The following is a 24,711-nucleotide window of genomic DNA, read 5'->3' on the forward strand; positions in this document are numbered from 1 at the left end:
GTGAGAGAGAGAGACAGAGAAAGGTCTTCCTTTGCCGTTGGTTCACCCTCCAATGGCCGCCCTGGCCGGTGCGCTGCGGCCGGCGCACCACAATGATCCGATGGCAGGAGCCAGGTACTTATCCTGGTCTCCCATGGGGTGCAGGGCCCAAGGACTTGGGCCATCCTCCACTGCACTCCCTGGCCACAGCAGAGAGCTGGCCTGGAAGAGGGGCAACCGGGATAGAATCCGGCACCCTGACCGGAACTAGAACCTGGTGTGCCGGTGCCGCAAGGTAGAGGATTAGCCTAGTGAGCCGTGGCGCCGGCCTTAAAAAGATTTTTAAAAATGTATTTGAAAGTCGGAATTTCACAGAGAGAGAAGGAGAGGCAGAGAGAGGGGTCTTCCATCCACTGGTTCACTCCCCAACTGGCTGCAATGGCCAGAGCAGATGGTGTCTTTACCTGCTGCACCACAGTGCTGGCCCCACCAAATAGTATTTCTAAAAAAATATTTATTTATTTGAAAGGCAGAGTTAGAGAGAGAGAGAGAGACAGACAGACAGACAGAGAAATATCCTCCATGTGTTGATTTACTCCCCAAATGACTGCAACAGCTGGGTCTGGGCCAGGCCGAAGCCAGGAGGCAGGAGCCTCATCTGGTCCCCCACATGGGTGCAGGGGTCCAAGCACTTGGGCCATCTTCTGTTGCTTTCTTAAGTACATTAGCAGGGAGCTTGATCAGAAGTGGAGCAGCCAGGACTTGAACTGGTGCCCTTACGGGATGCCAGCATTGCAGGTGGCGGCATTACCCACTATGCCACAGTGCTGGCCCCAAGTAGTACTTTTTAAAAATGTGGTTTGTGTTTTTCCTTTTTGTGTACCTAACGCGAACACCCACATTAACCATGGCAGCACATGGTGCTCTCAGTAAAAACTTCTATTAATCTTGTAAAAGCTCCCGAGCTCCCATACCCTGTGCTCACTGTCAGGACCCAGGCCCGCCTACTGAGCCCTGGTGGGGAAGCCACGTGGGGCCTCGCTTGTCCTCCACTCGCAGAGAGCACACCACTGCTCCTAGGCAGTTCTCCCCTCTTGGGAGATGCTAGTTTTGTAAGAATGCTAGTTTTGTAAGTAGCCAAAATAACTGGGATTGCACTTAACATTTAAGGAATAGCTCTATATTTAGAATATTTCCTTATCAACAGATGGGGGCAGTGATGAAAATGTTGTGAAGTTTGTCAGTGCATGTGAAAATACTTTATGTGTATATATATAATACTTTTTATGTACAGTGTGGTTTTGCTCTTCTTGTTTATGCTTCACGTTGGCCACCTGATGGGAGCATCATGTGCTCACACCAGCAGGGTTCATCAGGAACATGAGCAGGTCCCCAGGCGTCCTCACTGGAGGACCTCCTGCGTCCTGGCCACTCAGAGTCCAGCAGGGACAGAGAGCGTCCCAGCACGATTCTCCTCAGAGCAAATCCATGCTACTTGCCGGGTTCTGTTCTGTGGAGTTGGACTGTACGGCAGATGGTGTGGCTCCAGACACCTGGAGAGTGGACCTGGGAGGCGCTGCCCTTCCCGCTGACCTCTGTGTGTTCAGTTTAGACTTGGCAGGTTTCCAGGGAGCACCTGCTGAGCCCTTGTCCACCTGCACGTGGCACAGGAGGCCACCCTGGGGACATGCCTGTTCTTGGTTTGTGAGCAGGTGCCAGCCTTGGGTGGGTCTTGGCTGCTGCGTGTTTGGACATGGGGCTGTCCTTGCCTCACTCCTGTGGGTCTCCTAGCCGCCACTCGTGATTGCTCCTCCCTGCCTGCCCACGTGTGTCTCCATGTGTGATACAAGCACCAGGCTGCTGTCCACAGCAGGAGGCCACCCTCGGTCTCCTGACCCATCTCCGTGGAGTCTGCCACAGCAGCTTCATCCGTTAGCCCGGAGCCCGGGGAGCTCTGTGCGTCCCTGGGCTTCTCGGCCCAGCCCTGTGCCTTCGCTGGTGTTTTCCATGAGGATCTCCCAGGGGCGTGAATGCAGCAACCTGATGGGGGGTGACCTCGCAGTCAGAATGGCAAAGGCACGAGGGTGTTAGTGAGGGTCCTGTGATAATTAGCATGGCTGCAGTTGTGCGTGGTAAGTGGCCACAGGAAGGCAGGGTCTGATGAATGTCAGCCTCGCTGGACTGTTCAGAAAACACCTTTGTTCTCGTCTTTGAGGCAGTGCTGATACTAGCACACTGCCGCTTACCTGTGGTTCTTAGAAACAGCACAAAGACCTGTGAGGAAGCAGAAGTCAGCTGGGACACGTGCGGCCCAGAGACATGGATCCCGCAAATGTGTCCCGGAGACACGGATCCATGGAAGTGGCCAGGAGACGCGGATCCACAGATGTGTCCAGGAGACACGGATCCATGGATGTGGCCCGGAGACACGGATCCACGGATGTGGCCCGGAGACACGGATCCACGGGTGTGGCCCAGAGACGCAGATCCACAGATGTGGCCTGGAGACACGGACCCATGGATGTGGCCCGGAGACACTGATCCACGGATGTGTCCCAGAGACGTGGATCCATGGATGTCGCCTGGAGACACAGATCCACAGATATGTCCCGGAGACACAGATCCACAGATGTGGCCAGGAGTCGCGGATCCACAGATGTGTCCCAGAGACACGGATCCACGGATGTGGCCCGGAGACACAGATCCACAGATATGTCCCGGAGACACGGATCCACGGATGTGGCCAGGAGTCACGGATCCACAGATGTGTCCTGGAGACATGGATCCACGGATGTGGCCTGGAGACGCGGATCCACGGATGTGTCCCGGAGACATAGATCCACAGATGTGGCCAGGAGTCGCGGATCCACAGATGTGTCCCAGAGACACGGATCCACGGATGTGGCCCGGAGACACAGATCCACAGATATGTCCCGGAGACACAGATCCACAGATGTGGCCAGGAGTCGCGGATCCACAGATGTGTCCCAGAGACACGGATCCACGGATGTGGCCCGGAGACACAGATCCACAGATATGTCCCGGAGACACAGATCCACAGATGTGGCCAGGAGTCGCGGATCCACAGATGTGTCCCAGAGACACGGATCCACGGATGTGGCCCGGAGACACAGATCCACAGATGTGTCCCGGAGACATAGATCCACAGATGTGGCCAGGAGTCGCGGATCCACAGATGTGTCCCAGAGACACGGATCCACGGATGTGGCCTGGAGACGCGGATCCACAGATGTGTCCCGGAGACACAGATCCACGGATGTGGCCAGGAGTCGCGGATCCACGGATGTGGCCAGGAGACACGGATCCACAGATGTGTTTCCAAACACATGCTTCTGGCTTCCAAAGAGTGACTGCTTGTTCTTCTCACTTTTTGGAAGAGGATGTAATTGCTGCTTGTTTCTTCTTTGCGATAGTAATTCCTTCAGATTTCCTCATGCTAATAACTGTTGACTCTGCCTGACCAAAAAGAGCAGGACCCAGTGTGAACCGTGGCCTCTCTGTGTGGAGGATCACTGGAGGCAGCACAGGTCACACGTGTGTGTATCTGGCCCATGGTCATTCTAGGTCATCGGCATGGGTCAGACATGTGTGTATTCTGACCCATGGTCATTCTAAGCCATCGGCACGGGTCACCCGTGTGTGCATTCTAACCCACGGTCATTCTAGGCCATCAACACGGGTCACACATGTGTGCATTCTGACCCACGGTCATTCTAGGTCATTGGCACGGGTCACACATGTGTGTATCTGACCCACAGTCATTCTAGGCCATCAGCACAGGTCACCCGTGTGTGAGTTCTCACCACAGTCACTCAGCCGTTGGCAGAGGTCACATGTGTGTGAGTTCTGACCCAGAAAACAGTTCCTGTCTTCCCAGTGTCCCCACCTAGCACTCAGTGATAGGCCATTTCCCCACACCAGCCCTGAACCCCAGGGAAGGAGAAGCACGGTCTCATTATTCTTGGAGAGTGGTCCCTGGGCCTTCTCCACGCGTGGTTTATAGACTAATAGTGTGGATCAGGTTTGGGTGCGGAGGTGGCTCAGCCCGGTCTGTGTGTCTCCTGCCTTCACCCCAGGCTTCCCGGGGCAGCGGCCGTGGGGCAGTGAAGCCGGTGTGTGTCTTTGCATCTATCATAGGCTCCTCTCCCTCTGAGGCGCTCAGCACTCCCTCCCCTGCCCTCCCTCTCTCCCTCCTGTCTCCCTCCCTCCCTCCCTGTCCTTCCCTCTCCATTTCTCGCTCATATCTGCAGAATATTCCTGACAGTATGAAGGGAGATGGTGGTCTCAGTCCCATTTCTTAGGATGGTTTGTGGAGTGGAGTTTAGGGCAGGGTTTGCAGTCGAGAATGAATCCGTGCATCCTCATATCCAGGTGTTTGCTGGACGCTCGGTGTCCTTTTGCACACAAAACACGGAGGGCTGCTTGCTTCCCTGTTGTAAAATTTTATCAGAGACCACATACGTTAGATGAGAAATTTCAAACAGTGTTGTAAATGTGAAAGATAATTTGAGAGATGCGAATTGCTGTGTCACGCAGAGGTTTCTTATAAAGGCAGCGAGAAGGCAGGGAGCTAATTATGCCTGTAGTTTTCAGTATCTTGGGATTTTTAATTAGCTTCTTGTTCTTACCTTCTTAATCTCTTGTCTCCATTAGATTATTCTTAAAAATCGTTGCCTTGAGGGGTCGGTTTTTGCCTGTGGCATCTACCTGGTTAGCGAATGGTGCAGGAATTGCTGGATCACCTGTGGTGCCTCCTGCCCCAGCGTGTTCCCCCTGAAGAATCCAGAGCTGACACTGTCACTGACAGGTGAAGACAGGACAGCTAACTTACTGGGTTTTTCTTTCTTGTACAGGGTCGGCTGTGTTTTTTTTTTTTTTTTTTTTTCTTCATGTGAACACATTTATAGTATGAGGGAACTTGAAAAGTTTGCGGAAAAATGGAATTAAAAGGTACATTTTGGAATGGGTGCTTAGCTGCTGATTAAGGTGCCCGAGCTGCATGTTGGCGTGCCTGCCTCCGGTTCCGGCTCTGGCTGCTGTTTCCAGCTAGTACAGCCCTGGGAGGCAGAGGTGATGGCTCAGGGACTGGGCCTCCGCCACCCAGGTGGGAGACCTGGACAGAGCTCCTGGCTTCTGTCTTTGGCCCAGCCTGGCCCTGGCTGTTGTGAGCATTTCGGAGGTGAGCCAGAATGAGTGAGCTTACTCTCTGTCTGTGTGTGTGCCTCTCGCTCTGTCTCCAATGAATGAATAAAAGTTTCAGAAAAATAATTTATTAAACAAAGATAAGTTTATGTTGGTGTAGACATTTTTGAAATCATATATACAAAGCTCTTAGGAAAGTTCATGGTAAAATCATACTGTGATGCAAGTATGGATGAATTTCAAAATATTTTGCACCAAAACAAACACTTCTGTTTTCTACCTTTTTGAAGTACCCGGGTGTGACTGTATGCGTATCGAAATGTGTAATTTTCACATAAACATTCACCTTGATCCGTTTAGCAGGTTGATTGGCTGAATGCCAGCTCCGTGTGCTGGGTTCTGGGAACCCTGCAGGCGTGGCCCCTGGCCTCACAGAGCTCGCGGCAGACACACCAGGTGCACAGGTGTGCGAGAACAGCCACGTGTCTCCTTGTTTTAGGGAGGAATGCACGTGGTGGCTGGGAACGTGTCACGCCTACTGTGCTTTATGTCATGAATGTTTAAATGGAATAAGCCAGGCAGCCGTGAGATTGCACCTCACTCTGAAACCAACTCCATGGAGACTCGTGTTCTCCTTTTCAGGAGTGCGGGGAGAACAGAGGGGAGCCCCCGGGTCACATGCGGCTATCAGGGACATTGCTGTGGGCGAGTGGTCAGGACAGGCAGTCAACGCTGCCGCTGAGCAGACAGAGCTGGGCTTGCGCAGTACCCCAGTGAAATCACCCAAGTCGTCAAGTAGTTCTTTAAAATAATGGTGAAGGTACAGTGTGGTTTCATGGTAAGCTAGTAGTATTCTCCCACACTGGATTGCCAGGGGAGAACTCAGAAGGCTCTGAGGGTAGGAGAACGTGAGAAATCCTTAGTAGACTCAGCACGTCCATTTTCTCACTTTAAGGGCTGCAGGGCGGGGCAGTTTTGCAGCTGTTGAGACGCGGATGTGGTGGAGTGTGCCGCAGGTCTTCCAGCAGCTGAGCTGTGTGTGCCCCGGAGTGTCGCTGCCTCCCCTTCACCTGGGAGTCACCTGTTTACTGTACTGCTGCTGCGTCCACGCGCCCTTAGCATGAAGTGAGCTGCTTGCTCTGTTCTCTCAAACTCACCCACCTGGCACTGGCTGGAGCTGAATGCTCCTTTCTCTTGTGCGTTCCCTTGTTAAGCTCTCTGAAGTTAAAGAAGCACCTGCATAATTGAAGGAGGAAAAATCCCGTCATGCAGGATGCCGTTATTAGGAGGTGATGAGAAAGCCACTCCTTTGCTGGAGGAACCAGACGAGTTAGGTGTTTCTTCTGGGTTTGAATCGACTGCTTTAGCACCTCCGTGCTTCCTAGCCTTGTATTGAAAAGCCACGATTGATTTCTCCGTTCTTAGAACCTGTACTTGTTAGGCGTCCCCAGTCTGGGGCCTGTGTTGGGGGGTGGCTGTTGGAGTGCAGAGGCCCCCGGAAGGAGACTGTGGTCATTGATTTGACTTCTCAGCCAGAGCACAGGGCAAGCTCCCCTGGGGGGCTCAGCAGTTTGGGCTGGGAAAGGCGTGCGGTGGGAGTGTGTGGGGAGTGTCCACCGGCTCCTGCAGTGCTGGTGCACGAGGGACCTCACCAGGTCTCTGAGCTGAGGGCACGCGGGTCCTGAGTGAGGGGACAGAGCCAGGCCTGGGCGGAGCTGGCTGTCCAGGCTCCCGACCTGTGCAGTGGCTCCCTGGCGCTGACTCCGTCCTGGGCTTGTCCTAGGTGCTTTCTGCTGCGTCTGTCTTCAGGTTAAGGCTCTCTGTTTTGTGCTTTTCTGCTGGTGAATTGTGGAGGAGCTGCTCCCACCTTCTCACGTCCTCCCCACTCCTTTGCCGAGCGGGCCCTGCAGCCAGGAGCCAGCCCCTAGGACGTTCGATGCAGGGCGGCATCTGCTGAGCGGACACCTCCCTGCTGACATTCCCAGCCTCAGACCCCGGCGGGCTCCGTGCAGAGGCTGAGAACAGGGCAGAGGCCAGGCTGCCAGGGCCCGCCCCCTAGCGGAGAGGTGAGTGCCTGTGTGACTTGTCATGGGGTGTGACTGTAGCGTAGTTCATTGTTTCTGACACCAAGTCTGGGTTTTTTCTGCACCCCTTCCCTGGATCTCCAGTACCAGTTGGGTGTTCTGCAACTCAGTTCAGCTCTGGCACCGACTCCTAGAGTGGGCGCAGACCGCACAGGTGGAGGACTGGTCCTGCGGGGCTCAGTACAGACACCAGCTCTGCAGAGGTGCCCAGGCCACCCACCCTTGTGCCTGGCCAGCTCCAGATCCTGGGGTTCAGGTGAGATGGTGTGCTCACAGAACTCGGGGAGGCACTTGTGATTAGCAGTTTGCATAAAGGCTGTAGCGCAGGCAAAGCCCGGTGGGAAAGAGCCCGAGGCCAGGGTGTGGAGTTGGGGCACCGGCCTGGATGCTCTCTGCGGATTTAGCGTTTTTTGTGGCGGGGTCATGACCTGAGCATGGTTGATTAGAGAATTGGTGATTGGCGTTAGTGTCCAGTGAGGGGTGGTATAGGTAGTGCAGCCCTCGAATCCTGGCTCCTGTCCTGTCTGCTTCTCCTTGGCCTACAAGAGAAAGACCCTGCAGATTCTGAAGGGTTTGACAGCTCCGTGTGGGGAGGCTGGGACAGAGGCCACAGCTGGGGGACAGGGATGTGTGGGACAAGGGGAGAGGACGCTCTTGCAGCATACCTGGGGGACACCCTTTGTGACGGAGTGAGCCCTGCAGGGCTCTTGGGGGCAGCCAAGGCCAGGGCCAGTAGATGGCACTGAGGGACTCAAGACAGGCGCAGGGTCAGACGCACCGGTGCATGCTGCCTTCAGCAGTGCACCCACCGCAGTCGGGCTGCTGACGCGCCAAGCTCCGGTCCAGTGCAGGGTGCGGGACCTGTAGTGAGAAGTCAGTGTCGTATGCCTGATGGGCGCTTTGCCTCTGAGACGTGAGGTTTGCTTGGAGGTTTCTGCGAACTGTTCCAGTCCTACCCAGGAGAAAGTGAAACTGCCAACTCACTCCTGAAATGGAGCAGCCGCCCCCACCGGTGAGGCTGAGAGGCACAAACCTGGCGGGGGTGCCTGAGCCGCAGAAAGCACACGGGCCTGCGGTGCGCACCCCAGTGCGGTCGTCCGAGACGCAGGCTCGCTGCTCTCTGTGCGTGTATATCCCAGACTGAGGGAAAGCCTGGGAAAAGCACACCTGAGAAGGTGCACGTCTAAGCCCACCAGAAAGCTGCTGGCAGTGGTGTTGGGGCCCAGCACATGAGGCAGCTACCTGGGAGGCACGTGCCATCTTGCATCTCTGCTAATGCAACCTGGGAGGCACGTGATGGCTCAAGTACTTGGTTCCGAAGGGGTTCTGGGCTCCTGGCTTTGGCCTGGCCCAGCCCTGGATGTTGTGTGCATTTGGGGAGTGAGCAAGTAACAGGAAAATCAATCTCTCTCTCCCCCCATCTGTCTCTTTCTGTCACTCTACTTTCAAGTGGATAAAAATAAATAAACTTTTTTTAAAAAAGCTAATGGCTGTCTTTAAAAAAAAAAAAGAAGAAGAGTATGAACTCCTGACCCTCATTTCTGTTCAGATTTTTGCCATTTTCTTGAGAGGAGCTTGTAAGGTACAGAAAGATTGTACACCTCAAGTTGGAACAGTGGAATAGCTTATTTTAAAAGTCGAATACCTATGAGTGAGGTCACAGCAGATGTGGCTGGTGGCTGAGGATGGGTCTGGAGCCGGGTTTGAGACCTGGCTCGCCTGCCCACTGGCTCGGAGACACCAGGCAGGGGCTGTTTGACTTGTCTGTCCTTTGTTCCCTGTTTGTGAAATGGGCTGACGGCCAGGTGTGCGGAGATTCTTGGTTCACGCCTGAACCTGGCAGTTAGCAGCCTGCCCTCTCACTCCCCAAAATGTCCTTGTTTGGACAATAAATTGTGTGATTCTTGTACCAGTAACAGAGCCCACTCGGGAAGTTTTAAAGACTGAACAGTAAAAAGCAGTGCTGAGTTACAACAGGTGCTCCGTGGATCTTTGCCACTGTTACTTGTTTGGTTGCCGTTTTGTCATTAGCTGGAGTCGGTAGCTTGCGTGCCCGGTTTGCTGTGTTTCTATAGATGCAAGTGTTGTCAGCATGCTCCTTGGGCTGTGAAAGGGAACATTTCACTGGGAGGTGGGAGCCACTGTGGCGTGAGCCAGTTGAACCAGTTGTGAGAATTCTCTGCCTGTTCACCCTCGCGTGGGTGGACGCAGTGTGGAGAAAAGGACTGTTTTCATTCGTTGCACCGCGGTGGGCATGCTGGCTTTGCGGAGGACATCCGTGGGAGCTGCTAATTTGCTTTGCCTGTGAAATGTGCTATTCCTTCCCTTTTGCTCTCCAGTTCTTTGTTGACCTTTCTTTGGGTGTCACCTTCCTTTTCCTTACTTTATGCAATAACCAAAGCTAATTGGAGCTCCCTTGTTGGCTTGTCCTTGTCTTAGGAATAATGAAAATTGCCCATAACCCAGAAATCTGTTTAAAGTCGCGCTTTCAGCTGCCCACACTTCTAGTCCTCTGTCGTGTTTGCCGTTGGGTGCAAAGAGTGACTTTTGGGAACTTGGCTTTGTTTTTCTTGTGTACACCTTGGATAGAGGAGCTGCGGGTCTGGCTGACAGCCAGTCTGCTCTGGCGGAGGTCCGGTAAGCCTGCAGGAGCCGTGGTGTGGTGCACTGAGACTCCTGGCCCTGGCCCTCACCCCTTGCCAGACCGGGGCATTTACTTCATTCCTCTAGGCCTCACTATTTATTCTCCTTGACACGGGCATGATGCTCCTCGCTGTCACCTGCCCTCCCTCCGTGCCTCCCCACCCCCAATATTTTAGGATATGAACACAAGCTGCAGAGTGGAGGAAAATATTTGCAAGCCATCTCTTGATTGCCATCCCTAAAATATATATATAAAAAAATTGCTCAGCACTCCTCGGTAAAAGCCCAGCAGTCCATTTAGAACAGGAAGAGACTTGAGAGTTTAGAGGACATGCAGATGGCTTGTCAGCACACAAAAGATGCTCACTGCCATTAGCCTTTGGTGGAGAAGCAGATCACACATGTGTCAGAATGGCTACACTGAACAACGGTGGCTGGCTAGGATGCAGAGAAAGTGGGTCACCTATGTGTTGCATGGTGATGTAGCTTGCTACAGCCACTCTGAAAAGCAGTTTGGCAGTTAATTGGTGTTTTTACTTTTTATTTGTTGAACTTGTTAATAGCCTTTGACTATAATGTAAATCAAAAATAGGTTATCTCAAAAAATACTAACTAAAACATTAAGTTGGAACAAAAAGCTGAACATCCAGCCATTCTGTGAGCCCAAGCTGCACCTCCTTGGGGATGCAGACTCATGCTCATCCCGAAACAGCAGGTGCAAAGGCACTGCAGCCACTTTGTTCTTGATAGGCAAGAGCTGCAACCTGCTGAGATGTCCTTCTGGGGCTGAGTGTCTAACAGACCAGCACATCTGTGCCGTGTGCCGTGGCTGTGCCTCGGTGGTGACAAGCAGCAGGCTGCCGTGTGCAGTGGGCCAGGCGACTCCTGAGAGGACTCTGCTGGGGGACAAAGGTCATGTCTCTATGATCACACTTAAACTGACACACCATTCTTAAAACAGCACAGTACAGAAGTGGAGCCCAGGCAGGTGCTGGCCAGGGGTTGGGGGTAGGAAGGACGTGGCTGTGACCGTGGAGAGACAACACGGGGGTCACCTGGGGGGGACGGTCAGCTCCCACCAGGGAGACAGTGCTATGGTTTTGGAAGAGGTTGGTCCTGGGGGAATCTGGGTATGGGACATCTCTATTACTTGTTAGCATTTCCTGTGAGTCTACAGTGACGTCATATAAAAGTTTAGTGTTTTTAATGGAAAGATAAAGTCATTCTAGATAAAGAAAGCCAGCGAGTCTGTTAGTGGTTCTGCCATGATCTTGGAGACCCTGGGTTGTTTGTCCCTCCTGGAAGGATGGTAGCGTGGCTGCACAGTCTGGGCTGGCGAGCACTAGGCAGGGCGGCTAGGCAAACACAGGGGAAGCATCCATGACTGCTTTTCTCCCCTCTGAATTCCTTGGAAAAAACCCAAGATGATTTAAAGCGATAAGGGTATTGAATTTTTCACTTGTCTAACTTTAATATATCTAGCAGTAATACTCTGTGGGGTTGATTGGTCTTTGTCAAGACTACAAGGACCCAAGATCCTCCCTGCTCATGAGCTGATGAGTTCACTGCTACTTTTTTTTTTTTTTTTAAGATTTGTTTATTTATTTGAAAGAGTTACACAAAGAGAGAGAGAGGCAGAGAGAGAGAGAGAGAGAGAGAGAGGTCTTCCATCTGCTGGTTCACTCTCCAACTGGCCACAACAGCCAGAGCTGCGTCCATCCAAAGCCAGGACCCTCTTTCTGGGTCTCCCAAGTGGGTGCAGGGGCCCAAGGACTTGGGCCATCCTCCACTGCCCGCCCAGGCCACAGCAGAGAGCTGGATTGGAAGTGGAGCAGCCGAGACACGAACCAGCGCCCATATGGGATGCCAGCACTGCAGGTGGTGGCTTTACCTGCTATGCTACAGCACCGGCCCCGACTGCTGCTGTTTTGTGGATCTGGCAGAAGACCAAAACTCCTGTATGGGAGTCAGCCAATCTTACCATTCTCAGTGCAGCAGGGAACACAAGTTCAAGTTCACATTGCTTGCCTCTGTCCCTACACTCTGTGGGAACACGCAGTGGGTCTGTGCCACAGCTGACCAATCCTGAGCTGGGAAAGTCCCAGTCGCGTGAAGGGGTTTCTAGTACACACGCCAGCCTGTGACATTCACAGCCTGCCCAGGAAACAGGTCTGGCCTCGGTCATCTGCCACGACTGTTGCTGGGCAGACATGCATGGGGACAGTGCAGGACAGAGGCTGTCACAGCACGCGGGGTTGCCTCTCCTACTCTCCCATGAGTGCTTTGAGTCTGGCGGCTGATGGGCCCCTTCTGCTGTCACCCTTTGCTGATTTGCTGTGAAAAACTTGCTCCTTGCAACCCCTCGGTTATTTTAAGAATTTTCCCACGTTGTTTTGGTCATTGCATCGACATTGTGTGACTTTAGTGTTCTTCTGACCCCTGTATTTCCTGCAGTTTGGAGCTGAATCAGAGGTAGGGGACGTGAGAGTACAGAGGCACGTTTTGCCTGGCTCTTGGGGTAGTGATTGCTGATAAGATGGTATTATTTATAGTGAGATTGACAGTAAGATTGACCAGTAGTTAAGCAGGCCCTGCCTGTCCCCCCCATCTGTCACAGCATGTCACGCAGTGACTAGCAGCCATTGGTACTCAATGCCTCGATTTTTTTTTTTTTTTTTGAGTTAAATATACAGTGGTGTTCTCAGGGATGTTATTTTTTACTGCTGTAATTGTGTGGAATTCCTCTTTGTGGCTCATTCCCTCCTAACTAACTCTCCTATTTCCCTGAGTGTTTCTTATATAAGAAAGTCAAATAAATGCAGGTGCTGGGGCCGGCGCTGTGGTGTAATGGGTTAGGCGGCTGCTTGCAGTGCTGGCATCCCATATGGGCGCCAGTTCGAGGCCCAGCTGCTCCAGTTCCCATCCAGTTCTCTGCTGTGACCTGGGAAAGCAGTGGAAGATGGCCCAACTTCTTGGGCCCCCGCACCCACATGGGAGACCCAGAAGAAGCTCCTGGCTCCTGGCTTCAGACTGGTGCAGCTCTGGTTGTTGTGGCCAATTGGGGAGTGAACCAGCAGATGGAAGACCTCTCTCTCTCTGCCTCTCCTTCTCTCTCTCTGTGTAACTCTTTCAAATAATTAAGTGAACCTTAAAAAAAATGCAGCTGCTGTTGTTTTCATACAAAAACATGCACAGCCTCATTCTTGCGGTGGGTGCTTATGGTTCCAGCCGCGGATCTCGTTCGGCAGCACGGTCAGTGATAGCACTTGTCGACTGCTGGGTGGTGGGGATTTGTCCCCTTCTTGGACCCTTCTGTGGCCACCTTGCCAGTACACTGGAGTGAAGGAACGCACAGGAGTGTGTGTCCTTGTCGCTGGCCCTGGGACATGCGCCCTCCCGCAGGCTCGCACGCCAGGCTGGCCCACGCGTGGTGTGGGCGTGTGCCCGTGGTTGCTGAAGGCACTGACAGAGCATTCACTTTGATGTGCTGCTCTTCTCTTTCACACATAGAAGGCAGGTGTCCTCGCCTGCTGGAGTGGTTCGCTGCAACCTCCCTAGCAAACTGTCTTGATGGCCCCAGTAGCGTGTAGACCAGGGGGCCAGCAGTCCCAGGAGCCGGCTGGGCTGAATCTCCGAGGGAGGTCTTTCCGCTCCTCTCCTGGCTTCAGGGGCTCTGGGACTCCTTGGCTTTCCTTGGCACGTGGCTGTGGCCTCTCCTCCTCTCCAAAGGACGCCAGTCATTGGGTTGAGGACCTGCTGTCCTCAGATGTGTCCTAACCTTCATTATGAGAGTTACGAGTCTGCAAAGCCCCTGTCTCCAAATCAGGCTGCACCCTGGGGCTCTGAGTGAAGGGGAAGTCTGAGGGCGCCGTTCACCCCTCCTAGTAATCTTCCTGGTTTTCAGCACCGTGGCGGCTTCGCGTTGTTTTCTAGATTTGCGAGAGCTGGCCAGGCAGCCCCCTAGAGGGAGGACTCAGCCCTCTCGCTGCCCTGTGTCAGAGTGGGAGGCATCTGATGAGTCCCTCGTGCTCAGGTGCCACGCCTGCTGCTGGCTGGCCCAGGGCATCCCTTCCCATGGGCACATCAGCTCCCTCTCATTCTTAGATGTTCTTCTCAACAAAAGAATTCTTCTTTATGAGGTTTATTTTATTTATTTGAAAGTCAGAGTTATAGAAGGGAGGGAGGGAGGGAGAGACAGAAATAGTTCACTTCCCAAATGGCTGCAAAGGCCAGGCCTGAGCTAGCCTGAAGCCAGGAGCCAGGAGTTTCATCAGGGTTACCCATGTGGGTGCAGGGGCTGAAGCACTTGGGCCATGTCCCACTGCCTTCCCAGGTGCATTAGCAGGGAGCCGAGTTGGAATTGGAGCAGCCAGGACTTGAACTGTCGCCCGTTTGGGGTGCCAGCACTGCAGGTGGTGGCTTAACCTGCTGCGCCACAATGCCGGCCCAAGAATTGAGTCTTGTTTGCTGGGAGATCCTGTGAGAGAGTTGGCTCAGAATTTTAACTGTCATGTGGGCCGTCGAGACACAGCAGCTGGAGAACCTAGGCGAGGGTGGCTCTGACACGGAGCAGCTGCCCGGTCGTCACTGCTCTCGATTCTGCTGCCGTGCCTTCCTGGTGAAGCGCTTACTCCGTGTGGAGTCATAAACTCACGCAGCAGGCTCTCACGCCGCAGCTTTAGGTTCTCCGTGCCTCGGGGGGGAAAGCTGAGCTGTAGTCGCCTTTTGATTGCACGTGTTGCTTTCGCATGTTCCAGTTGACCCTTTACGGTTGGTAGAGTTGGTGATGTAACATTAAGCATTTGAGGTCTTTCAGTGGAACTGCCGGAGCCACGCAGAGGAAGGAAGGCTAGGCAGTGGCGTTGCCTATGACACCTTTGAGCATCTGGAAGTGCTTTGAAGGAATGACGCGCTTCTGCCCACGCAGTTGCCATTTGAAAGGCAGTGTTAAGCCGTGCTCAGGGAACACTCGGTTCTTTCAGCTTCTGCCATTTGGGCCAGGGCCCTGGCCAGGAGGTGACTGACAAGAAATGGGAAAACCAGGGTTTCTGTGTGTGGAGGGGTGAGGGTTGTCCAGGCGCCTTTTGTTTTCCGTAAACAAAGAGCAGACATCTGTGTGATGGGTTGTCTGCATGAATGAGAAGCACAGACTCCCACCCTCAGGCTGCCCTGGCGTGGCCCCGGTGTGGTGTGGCTCTGGTGTGGCTCTGGCATGGAGGAGCTTCCTGGTACCTTCAGATGTCTGCGTGCACTTGCCTGATGTCAGGCTCTGGTCCTGGCAGCCGAGCTTCAGCATGTTGATTTACAGTTCAGCCCTCCATAGAAACACAGTCGTACCTTTTGCCTGGCTGTGTCTGGCTCTTAATTCTCATCACAGTGAGCGTCACCTTCCTTCTTTGTACAGTCGTTTTCTGCCCTGCTGGTCTCTGGAAGCAGGTGGAGTGCTGCAGAGCCTGGAGCCTGGAGAGCCCAAGGGGATTTGGGACCCCGTAGCAGGTTTTCAAACTGTACTCTCAGAAGGCCTCTTCTGCCACTTGTGACCCATGGCCCTGGGGTTGTGTGGGGAGCACAGGAGCCCATCCTTGCAGGTGCTCCCAGCCAGGCCTGGTTCAGAGTAGGCACTACAGAAAAGTTTTGGTTAAAGGAGTTAGATAAGCCATATTCTATCACTGTATTTATTTGTCAAAACTTATCCAAGCTGTGCATTAAACATCAATTAGCTCCTAGTGTTACATTGTGGGTATTCTATTATGTATTTTGTGAGCAAATAGGAGAAAGGTGCTCCAGGGCTGCAGCCATAAAGTGATGTCAAAGAAGGGGGAGGAGCCGGCACTGTGGCTCAGCGGGTTAAAGCCCTGGCCTGAAACGCCGGTATCCCATATGGGTGCCAGTTCTAGTCCCGGCTGCTCCTCTTCTGATCTGCTCTCTCCTATGGCCTGGGATAGCAGTAGAAGATGGCCCAAGTCCTTGGGCCTCTGCACCTGTGTGGGGGACCCTGAGGAAGCTCCTGGCTCCTGGCTTTGGATTGGCTCAGCTCTGGCTGTTGCAGCAGTGAACCATCGGATGGAAGACCTCTCTCTTCGTCTCTACCTCTCTGTAACTCTGTCATTCAAATAAATAAATAAATAAAGTTTAAAACAATAAACAAGGAGGAATGCTGGGATACGCCTGATTTGATCAGTGTGTGTATATCCATGCTTTGTCGCCTGTAAATACAGTCGCTGTTAGTACAGAAAGGAAACCATCAATGTAACGATTACTTTCTAAAAAAAAAAAAGGTTATTTTTTATTGTTTGTAAATTAAGTCCCCAATAAATCTTACCCCATTTGTTCTTTTTAAAGATAAAAGGAAAATCCTTTCAATCAATCAGCAAAGAGTTTACTAACCCTACAAAAACCTATAATGAGGCTGGGTGAGGGCAGTCACAGTGCAGGCTGAATTTGTAGGGGGTGCAATGAGGCCAGAGACGCTGCCAGGAGGAGGTGCTGTGGGGGCTGCACCTGGATCGCTTCCGGTGGTCTTAAGACTCCACCAAGGGAAGGGAGGGGGTGTGATGAGAAAGGGCAGGAGGGCATCTGGGGACCTGGACCGGCGGGGAGGTGTGAGGAGCCTGTTTGAGGTCCTGGGGCAGCAGTGGGTGTGGAGAGTTCAGAGCAGCAGAGGAGGCTGGTGAGGACCATGGTGTGAGAGGCAGCCGCGTACCCTGGACTGACGGTGTTTTTTTCTCTCCATCCGTAGAAAGGACCCCCTTCGGGGAAGGACCGGGTGAAGAAAGGTGGATCCTACATGTGCCATAAGGTCAGTGCCGTCCCTCCCCTCGTGTGTTCCCAGAGGGTCCCCTTCACTTATGCTGAGATCCACTGGTCACCTTCCAAACCAGAGAATGGTGGGCAATCTGGGAACGGCTCATAGCACGGGTGCGCGGCAGGCGAAGCAGAGGTTGTGCATGACCCACAGCTCCACGCTGCAGCTGCGGACTCGTGTCCCTGCGAGACCAGCGTTGTCCCTTTTCCTCATGTCAGTTACTTCATCTGAGAGCCCTGTACCACGTTTGTGTTCATCTCGTTTCCTCTAGCCTTGTTAAGCTTACCTACAAAGCACCTCAAAAAATCTCATGAAAAGTGGAATTACAAGATAATGTGCATTATCCACGGATTTCTGGAAGCCTCCTCATACTATCTCTAGTAATGTTTTTGTAGATTCTGTCACATTTTCTTCATGAGAAATCATGATTTGTGAATATAGACAACTTCACTTCTTCTTTAATCGGAATGTGTTTTGTGATATTTTTCTTGCTGTGTGGCATTGGCTAGAAACTCCAGGATTCCTCGAGTAGGAGGGGTACCTTGTACTTCATTCTTGATCTTCGGGGATAAACATTTATCTGGTTTTTCATAGTTAGATTAGCTGTCACTTTTCCGTAGATGCTTTTGTCAGCTTGAGGAAGCTCCTTCTGTTCCTAGTTTTTAAGGAGTTTTTTTTTTATCAGCAGTAGACATGGATTTTGTTAGAATTTTTCTCTGGATTGGTTGAGATGATGAAGAGGTTTTCTTTTTCAGTTTGTTAGCATGGTGAGTTAGTTACACTGATTTATTTTCAAATATTAAACCATCCTTGCCTTTCTGCAATATGTACCACTTAGTCATGATGTGTTACACCATTTTGTATACTTTGAAGTTGATTTGCTGAAATGCTGAGCATTGTTGCATCTGTGTTGGTCTCTTTCTTTTCTTAGAATATCTTTTTCTACATTTGGTATCAGTATTGCTGTCTTCATACACTGGGTTGGGAAACATTGCCTCACCATCCGTTTTCTGCAAAAGCTCACATAAAATTAGCATTATTTCTTCCTGAAATGTTTGACAGAATTTCCTGGTAGTGGCATTTGAGCCTGAAGCTATAACTATAATTTAATGTATTGAATAGATGTAAGACTATACAGGTTATCTGTTTCTTCTTGAATAAGCTCTGATCATTTGTGTCTTTTTGTCCATTTTGTCTGAATATTTGAATTTATTGACATAATCTCTGCCTTTTCAATGAATATGTAGATAATTTATATTTAATGTAATTATTGACATGGTTGAGTTTAAGTGTGTCACCTTCCTGTTTTGGTTTTAGTTTTCCTGTTTGGTCTGTTCTTTTCTCTGATACTGTCTTCTTTTGGCCTAAGTAACTTCTAACACTTTATTTTCTTTCTTTTGGCTTATTACCTATTACTTTTTTAAAAAATATTTATTTATTTGAAAGAGTTACACAGAGAGAGAGAGCGGTGTCTTCATCCGATGGTTCACTCCCCAGTTGGCTGCAACAGCCAGAGCTGTGCTGATCCGAAGCCAGGAGCCAGGAGCTTCCTCCAGGTCTCCTACATGGGTGCAGGGGCCCAAGTACTTGGGCCATCTTCTATTGCTTTCCAAGGCCAAAGCAGAGAGCTGGATCAGAAATGGAGCAGCTGGGACTTGAACTGACACCCATATGGGATGCTGGGGCTGCAAGCAAGGGCTTTAACCTGCCGTGCCACAGTGCCGGTCCCAATGCCTTAGTTTTGGTCCTGGGCCAGGCTGGTTGGTGTGGCTGCAGTGAATTCTGATGATAGGTCATGGTTCTGTTGAAGTCCGTCCAAAGTTCAGTTGCCTGGGGAGATGGTCTTGGAAGGGAGGCCATGAGGCAGTGCAGTGTCCGGGTCAGAGTCGCCTTGGGCTGGGGTGGCAGGGGCAGGAGTCCTGCGTCCCCCACAGTGAACTCAGTGACCTCAGGGGCTCTGGGAACACCCTGCGTGTGCACAATGCGGATTCTGACAGCAGCCTTCTGCACAGGACTGTTGGGAGGCTTCAGTGAGTCAGTGCACAAGAAGCTCCTAGACCAGCTGCTGTAGTAAATATTCGAAGGTATCCGTTGTGTCCGTTGCTGCTGTGGGATTAATCCCCGTGGAGTCCTAGTCCACTCTGCAGCCTGGAGGACGTGCTCCCCTCCCACCAGGTCGAGTTGTTGGTCTGGTGTCAGAGGCAGGAGCAGAGGATGGGAAACCAGCGGATCTGTGTTCTGCTGTTGGATTCCCACTGTGTGAGCTACGATTACCTTTTATCACTGCAAGACCCCCTTTTGAAAAACCACATTGCTGTCCCGTTCGATTTCAGAACCCCACAGCTGGACGTCATTTCTGGAATGGAGTGCTCATGAGCCCAGGGCTGCATTCTCAGCACAGATCCTGAGCTCAGTTTCACGCAGTAATTAGCCGTTTTGATGAAACAGGGCTAAAACAGGTACTTTCCACTCCCCCTGTTCTTCATTAGCAGTGTGACCCATTTTTCAGCCACCCAAAGACCTTACGTCCTTAAGAACCACTTTCGGTGCTAAAAGTAGAATTGGAAAAAAAGAGCAACGAGGACATTCATAACCAGGCCATTTACCTCTTTAATTACGTGCTCCATTAGGTGCCCATTATTGGAATTTAAAATGAACGGCCTGTTAATAAATGTTTGCTGAGTGAATGGAGCAATGGTGGGAGCTGACTGCTCTCCTTGCTCACTTCCGTGGTGAGACCTGCTTCTACAGTTCAGTTCTTCGTCCTTGTTTTGGGGGAGGTCTCAGGGATTGCTAAGATCTAATGAAGATCAACAACTCTCTGTTGTTGCAGAAACAAAACGTTTTCATTCCAGAAAATTTAGAAAGTAAATAATAAAGATGAAAATAAAAACCATTAATCCTGCTTTCTGTTTAAAAGGTTTATTTTTTAAAAATTTTGTTTGAAGGGTAGAGAGATGAGGAGAGACAGAAGCAGATGTAGACAGGTAGATAGGTGACTTGATAGATCTTCCTTCCACTGGTTTCACCCCATAAGTGCTCACAGCAGCCAGGGCTGGGCCAGGCTGAAGCCAGGAACCAGGAATTCACTCTGGGTGTCACAGACCCAAGCACTGAGCCCTCACCTGCTGCCTCCCAGGGTGTGCATCAGCAGGAAGCTGGATTGGAAATGGAGCCGGGACTTGAACCCAGGAACTCTGATACGGGATGCAGGTTCCTGAGTGTCATCCTATCTGTGAGCCAACTCATCCTGCTTTCCGAAAAACCCCGTAGATTGTATTCTGCCAGACCGTTTTGTGTACCTGTATTGACCAGGGTTTTCAACCATGGCAGTGATCACTGTCTCTTCTGTATCATGGGTCTCGTGCCCTCCCGTTAGGGCTGCAGGATCCTTCTCAACACCATGCTGGGGGCAGGTACCAGTGGTTCAGCGGACTTGCTCCACCCTGGGCTTTGTGGCATGCAGACAGGTACCGTTGGTAATGTCAGCCCTGTGTAGTATCAGCAGAGGTCCTGGGGACCTCTGGGGACCAAGGGGAGGTCCTGGTTATGTAGCAAAGCTGTGTCCGTGTTCAGATGCTGGCCCAGGCTGCCACGAGTCCCTGCAGTCCAGCGTGAACTTTTCAGGCTGACTGTGCTTTTGTTGTGTTAGAAGGAAGCAGCCTAACCAACGGGGTAGCCTGAGAGAGCCCAGTTAGCCCTCGGGATTGGGATGTTGTGTTTAGTAAAAGTTACAGTCACAGAGTGTCCAGTTCTCCACTTCTTAACTTAAAGACGAAGAGAAGGGTTTGAATGTCATTCCTTTATAGACCCACTCTGTCTGTGAAGGAACAGATTCAGAGAGCCTTTGCCCAAGGCCAAAGAGCTTAGGAGTCCTGGGTTTGCCCTTTCTGGTGAGCAGTTTAACAAATGTTTGCTTATTGCTGGTGCATCTGTGTCAAGCCCCAGCCCCTCTGCCCAGCAGACTGTAATGCGACTCCACCCTTCTGACCCACCCACGCTTCCTGCTTCTTGTCCTTGACCATTCTAGAGCCCACCCAGTCTCCTGCCACAGCTTTTCCCTGGGATTCTCATCTCCACGCCCTGGAGCTGCTTGGCTCACAGGTCTCCTCCTTCCCAGACTGCTCTGTCGGAAGGAGCCCCCGTACCCCTTTCTCAGTCCTGTGCTTCCTTCAGATGGCTGTGGCCGGAAGTGGTTTATTTCTTGGCTGACTACTCCCTGTTGAATGCCAGCTCCCTGATAACAGGTGCTTTATTTGTCTTGCCTGACCATATCCCTCATGCCTAAAATAGCATCTCTCATATTGTAAGAGCTCATGTGTTTAATGAATAAACAAAGCCAGGCTCTGACACGGTCAGGCTGTGGTCTTGCTGTCCTCTGAACTTGGCTGGATTTTTCCATTTTCATGCCTCTGAGGTCACTGTTTTCCCCGCTAGTACTCCTTCCTGCTTAGTTTCTGGCTCCTGTAGATCGGTGCTTCTCGGAGTGTGGCCCACGGGCTCACGGCATCAGCAGTGCCAGCACGCTTGTTGGAAATGCAGGTTCTTGGACCCCACCCCAGCCCTGTGGAACCTGAGTCTCCGGGTGTGCGGCCAGGAGCAGGCCTTTAAAGCAGCTCTCCCTAACCACTGCCATCATTGTGCACACCCTCCCAGGTCAAAGGTCAAGGTCTACTCTCCCAGAATTCATTGCTGAAGACTGGCATTCTACCAGTGACACTTTCTTCACCTGAATTCTACGAAGCTCGGAATTGTTCGACCCTAGCATGTTCCGGAGCTGATGGATGTGTCACTGTTTGCTCCACCAGCCTGTGGTCTCTGCACAGACAGACAGGCCCAGGCTTAGATCCATCCTCCTCCCTGTGTGCACACACACTTGCCTGTGTCTCGTCCCGTGCAGCACAATCATGGGACAAGAATGTCAAAGGCGCCTGTTAGTCGGCCTCCCCCGAAGTTGAACCTGCTGCAGTGTGGAGTTCACCTCACGGGTGTGGTTTGCACGGGGGCCTGGGCAGGCCACGGCATTGCTTCTAGAACTAGCAAAGCTGGTTGTTCCCATCACCCCCTGTGGAGCAGGGTCTCTGCCATGTCTTCCTGCAGGGTCACCTGCAAGAGTGTCCGTTGCGTGTGCATCACACCTGGGAGCAGGTGCCATCAGTGTTGTATTATTTCTTTTTTTAAATTTTTTAAATTTTTATTTATTTGACAGGTAGAGACAGACAGTAAGAGAGAGAGACAGAGAGAAATGTCTTCCTTCTGTTGGGTCACCCCCGAAATGGCTACCACGGCCAGTGTGCTGCGCCGATCCGAAACCAGGAGCCAGGTGCTTCGCCTGGTCTCCCATACGGGTGCAGGGGTCCAAGCACTTGGGCCATCCTCCACTGCCCTCCTGGGCCACAGCAGAGAACTGGCCTGGAAGAGGAACAATCGGGACTAGAACCCGGCGCCCATATGGGATGTCAGTGCCGCAGGTGGAGGATTAACCGTGAGCCACAGTGCCGTCCCCAGTGTTGCATTGTTTCAAGCACATTGTTTACTCATCTTCCCTCTGCCTACCCCAGGAATGGTAATACATCCTAGTGCTCTCTGGCTGCAGAGAAAATGAGAAAATCGGTTGCTGCTGTTTCACTGTCCATCGAAGGCAAAGCGCTGTGTCTATGTATTATGGTGGAAATGCGCCTGGCAGTTTCCATGTTAACTTTAGAGTTGATTTTTATGAGCATTAGAAGCATTTGAGTTTTGTGAGAGACAAGAGAATAATAACTTTAAAAAAAAAAAAAAACAACTCTTGCGTGCTGACCTAGCCTTCCCCCACCCCCAAGTTATCTCTTCTTTGTGAATTCCAGCGTTACTCAGCACGAGTCTGTGCAGTGTGTGTCGCCAGCCGGCAGGGCCCTGGGTTCTGTTGAGCCCTCTCAGAGTCTGCGCTCACCGTGTGCAGGGGGACTCGTGCATTGTCGTCCTCCTTTGTTTTGGATCAGAGATCAGTCCCAGGCCACAGGAGTGCCATGGTGGTTCTTTCTGGAAGCTGGGAAGCCCCCTTTACCAGCTAGGTGATATTGGGTGGTTTTTAGTTCCTCTGGGCTGTTCCAGTCAAATGAAATGGCAGATGGCAGTGCCTGGGGTGAACCGGCTGCTCCTTGCTTGTGTTTGTGTTCATGGGCACACTGTCCCTGTTGTTTAAAAACTACACAGATATAAAACAAACCACACTGTGTGGCTTCATGCTTACTGTGATTTAGGCTCCAAAGGCACAGGAGACCAGTTTTAAAAGAGAGCTGTGGTTTTACACAGCCTGTGCTGCACTTTGTGTTGCTAAGCTTGCTGTTTAATTTCTGCCAGTGTGTTGGATATTAAATGATAGCTTAATGTTCTCGGTACTTTCTCGGTTGCTCTTTATCTTCATGCTTGGTGGAATGTCAGTAGTTACTGCCTCCTGAGTGTGGGAAGTTTGAAAGCCTGCTGCTCCAGGGTAACTGCTGTGTGGAGGGGAGCTGTGCAGCTAGCTGGACGGGGGTCACACGACATGCACAGTTTTGTACGCTAACGCTTCCATCTGATGTTCGAGCATGAGGATTGCCTACATCATGAGCGTCATGTAAGGACGTGACTTTCGATGGTTGTCTGCTCTTCCGTCAAATGCATGTGCCAGACTTCTGTAGTCATGGGTCATTGCGTTGTTCTTCCGCGCTGTTCCAAGTCACGCTGGCACAGGCATCTCTGTGCTGCATCTATGTTACACTGGCAAGACGAAGGATGCTGGGTAGCGCGTGGTTAACTCTTGAGCGCACTGCCCCTCATGCCCCCTCCACGTCCAGTGTCATGAGGGCAGGCTGTGTGCCAGGCGTCTGCAGTCCCCGCCTATGGGGACTCTGCACAGGCCCTGCGCGCGCAGGCCCCTGGCTGGAGGCCCCGAGCACTCACCTTTCCTGTTCTCTCTGCGCAGTCCTACTGCTACAGGTACCGCTGCGCCGCCCGGAGCCAGAACACACCCGACAGCTCCGCCTCGAATCTGGGATTCCGCTGTGCGGCTGACCGTCTGCCCAGCACGGACTGACAGCCAAGGAGAGCCTTCCTGAGTCCAAGACGTCGGGACCAAGCTGTGCTCAGCTTCCTTCAGAACTCCATACGATTTGTGCCAAGTAGTCCCACCCCGAGGTGGGCCACACACCTGCCCAGCGGCCAAAGGAACTGTCTTACAGACCCACTCGCTGACCCGCGAAAGTGCACGTGCTTCGTGTGTGGCCTGTCTTTGGACACCACAGCCCTGTTTTACTTTTGAGTCTTTTAGGGAGAAAGGGGAGTACAGGGAACCCCGAACAAGGGGTGGTGGGAGCCTGGGGCCCAGCACCTGTCCTCTTGGGCCTTGGGGCCCTCATCCATCGAATGGGGGGGATGGAAGCTGGCTTCCAAGGCTCTGCAGCTCTTAGATTCTGTGAGTGCAATCAGCTTCGATGGTGACTGCGTAGTGAGAGCTTACGCCAGGTTATTTTCGGCCGTTGTTCCCCTGGTTGAATGTGGGTGATAGCAGTCACAGAAAGTCAGAGCTCGGCGCTGTGCTGTTTTCCGGAAGGGAGGGGCCGACGCACGCTTTCTGTTCCTGCTGCGCGGTGTCCTCCTGGGGAAAGCAGCGAACCTCACGTCCTCACGGTGAGTCCCTCATGGCCGGTGACGGCGTGCTGGCGGCGTCCCGGGCCTCGGCTGTGCTCTGTCTCTGACGTTAAGTGCCTTTGGTCCAGGGGTGGCTGGCAGCCCTGTGTTCCCCTCACCCCCAAGCCTTCGCTGAGTGAGATGTGTGCACAATTCCAGACGGGGGAGAGGAACCCTTAGCTTCGCTGTGTTTTGTGATAGAGAAGTGGGGAGTCTTGGTGGCTCTGGGGCATCCTGAGCCCTGAATCATGCACTGTGCTGAATAAACTGGTATCTGCCACACCGGGGTCCCGCGCGCTGGCTGCTCCCGCCCTCCCTTGTCCGTGAGTAGTGGGTGACCCTTGGCTGCATCTGTGCACACCGCCTCCTGGTGTTTTAGAGCCTCTG

The 24,711-nt window shown here is 52.2% G+C and overlaps 1 protein-coding gene across 5 annotated transcripts in view; it reads left to right on the forward strand.

Annotated features, from left to right (window-relative positions):
- Positions 1-24,711, forward strand: part of SUMF1 (sulfatase modifying factor 1) — an 89,158-nt gene that overhangs the window by 48,062 nt on the left and 16,385 nt on the right. For 3 of the 5 annotated variants that reach the window (XM_051831916.3, XM_051831915.3, XM_089305670.1), the window contains exon 8: positions 16,609-16,668. In XM_051831916.3, coding sequence (XP_051687876.2) covers positions 16,609-16,668 — 60 coding nt within the window. Of the gene's footprint in view, positions 1-16,608; positions 16,669-19,007; positions 19,230-23,620; positions 24,605-24,711 lie in introns of those variants that run through there. The other 2 variants (XM_051831917.3, XM_017350181.4) reach the window with 2 other exon arrangements.

The sequence above is a fragment of the Oryctolagus cuniculus genome, chromosome 10 (genome assembly GCF_051225735.1).
Source record: "Oryctolagus cuniculus isolate XC-2025 breed Fujian yellow rabbit chromosome 10, ASM5122573v1, whole genome shotgun sequence".
Taxonomy (NCBI): Eukaryota; Metazoa; Chordata; class Mammalia; order Lagomorpha; family Leporidae; genus Oryctolagus; species Oryctolagus cuniculus.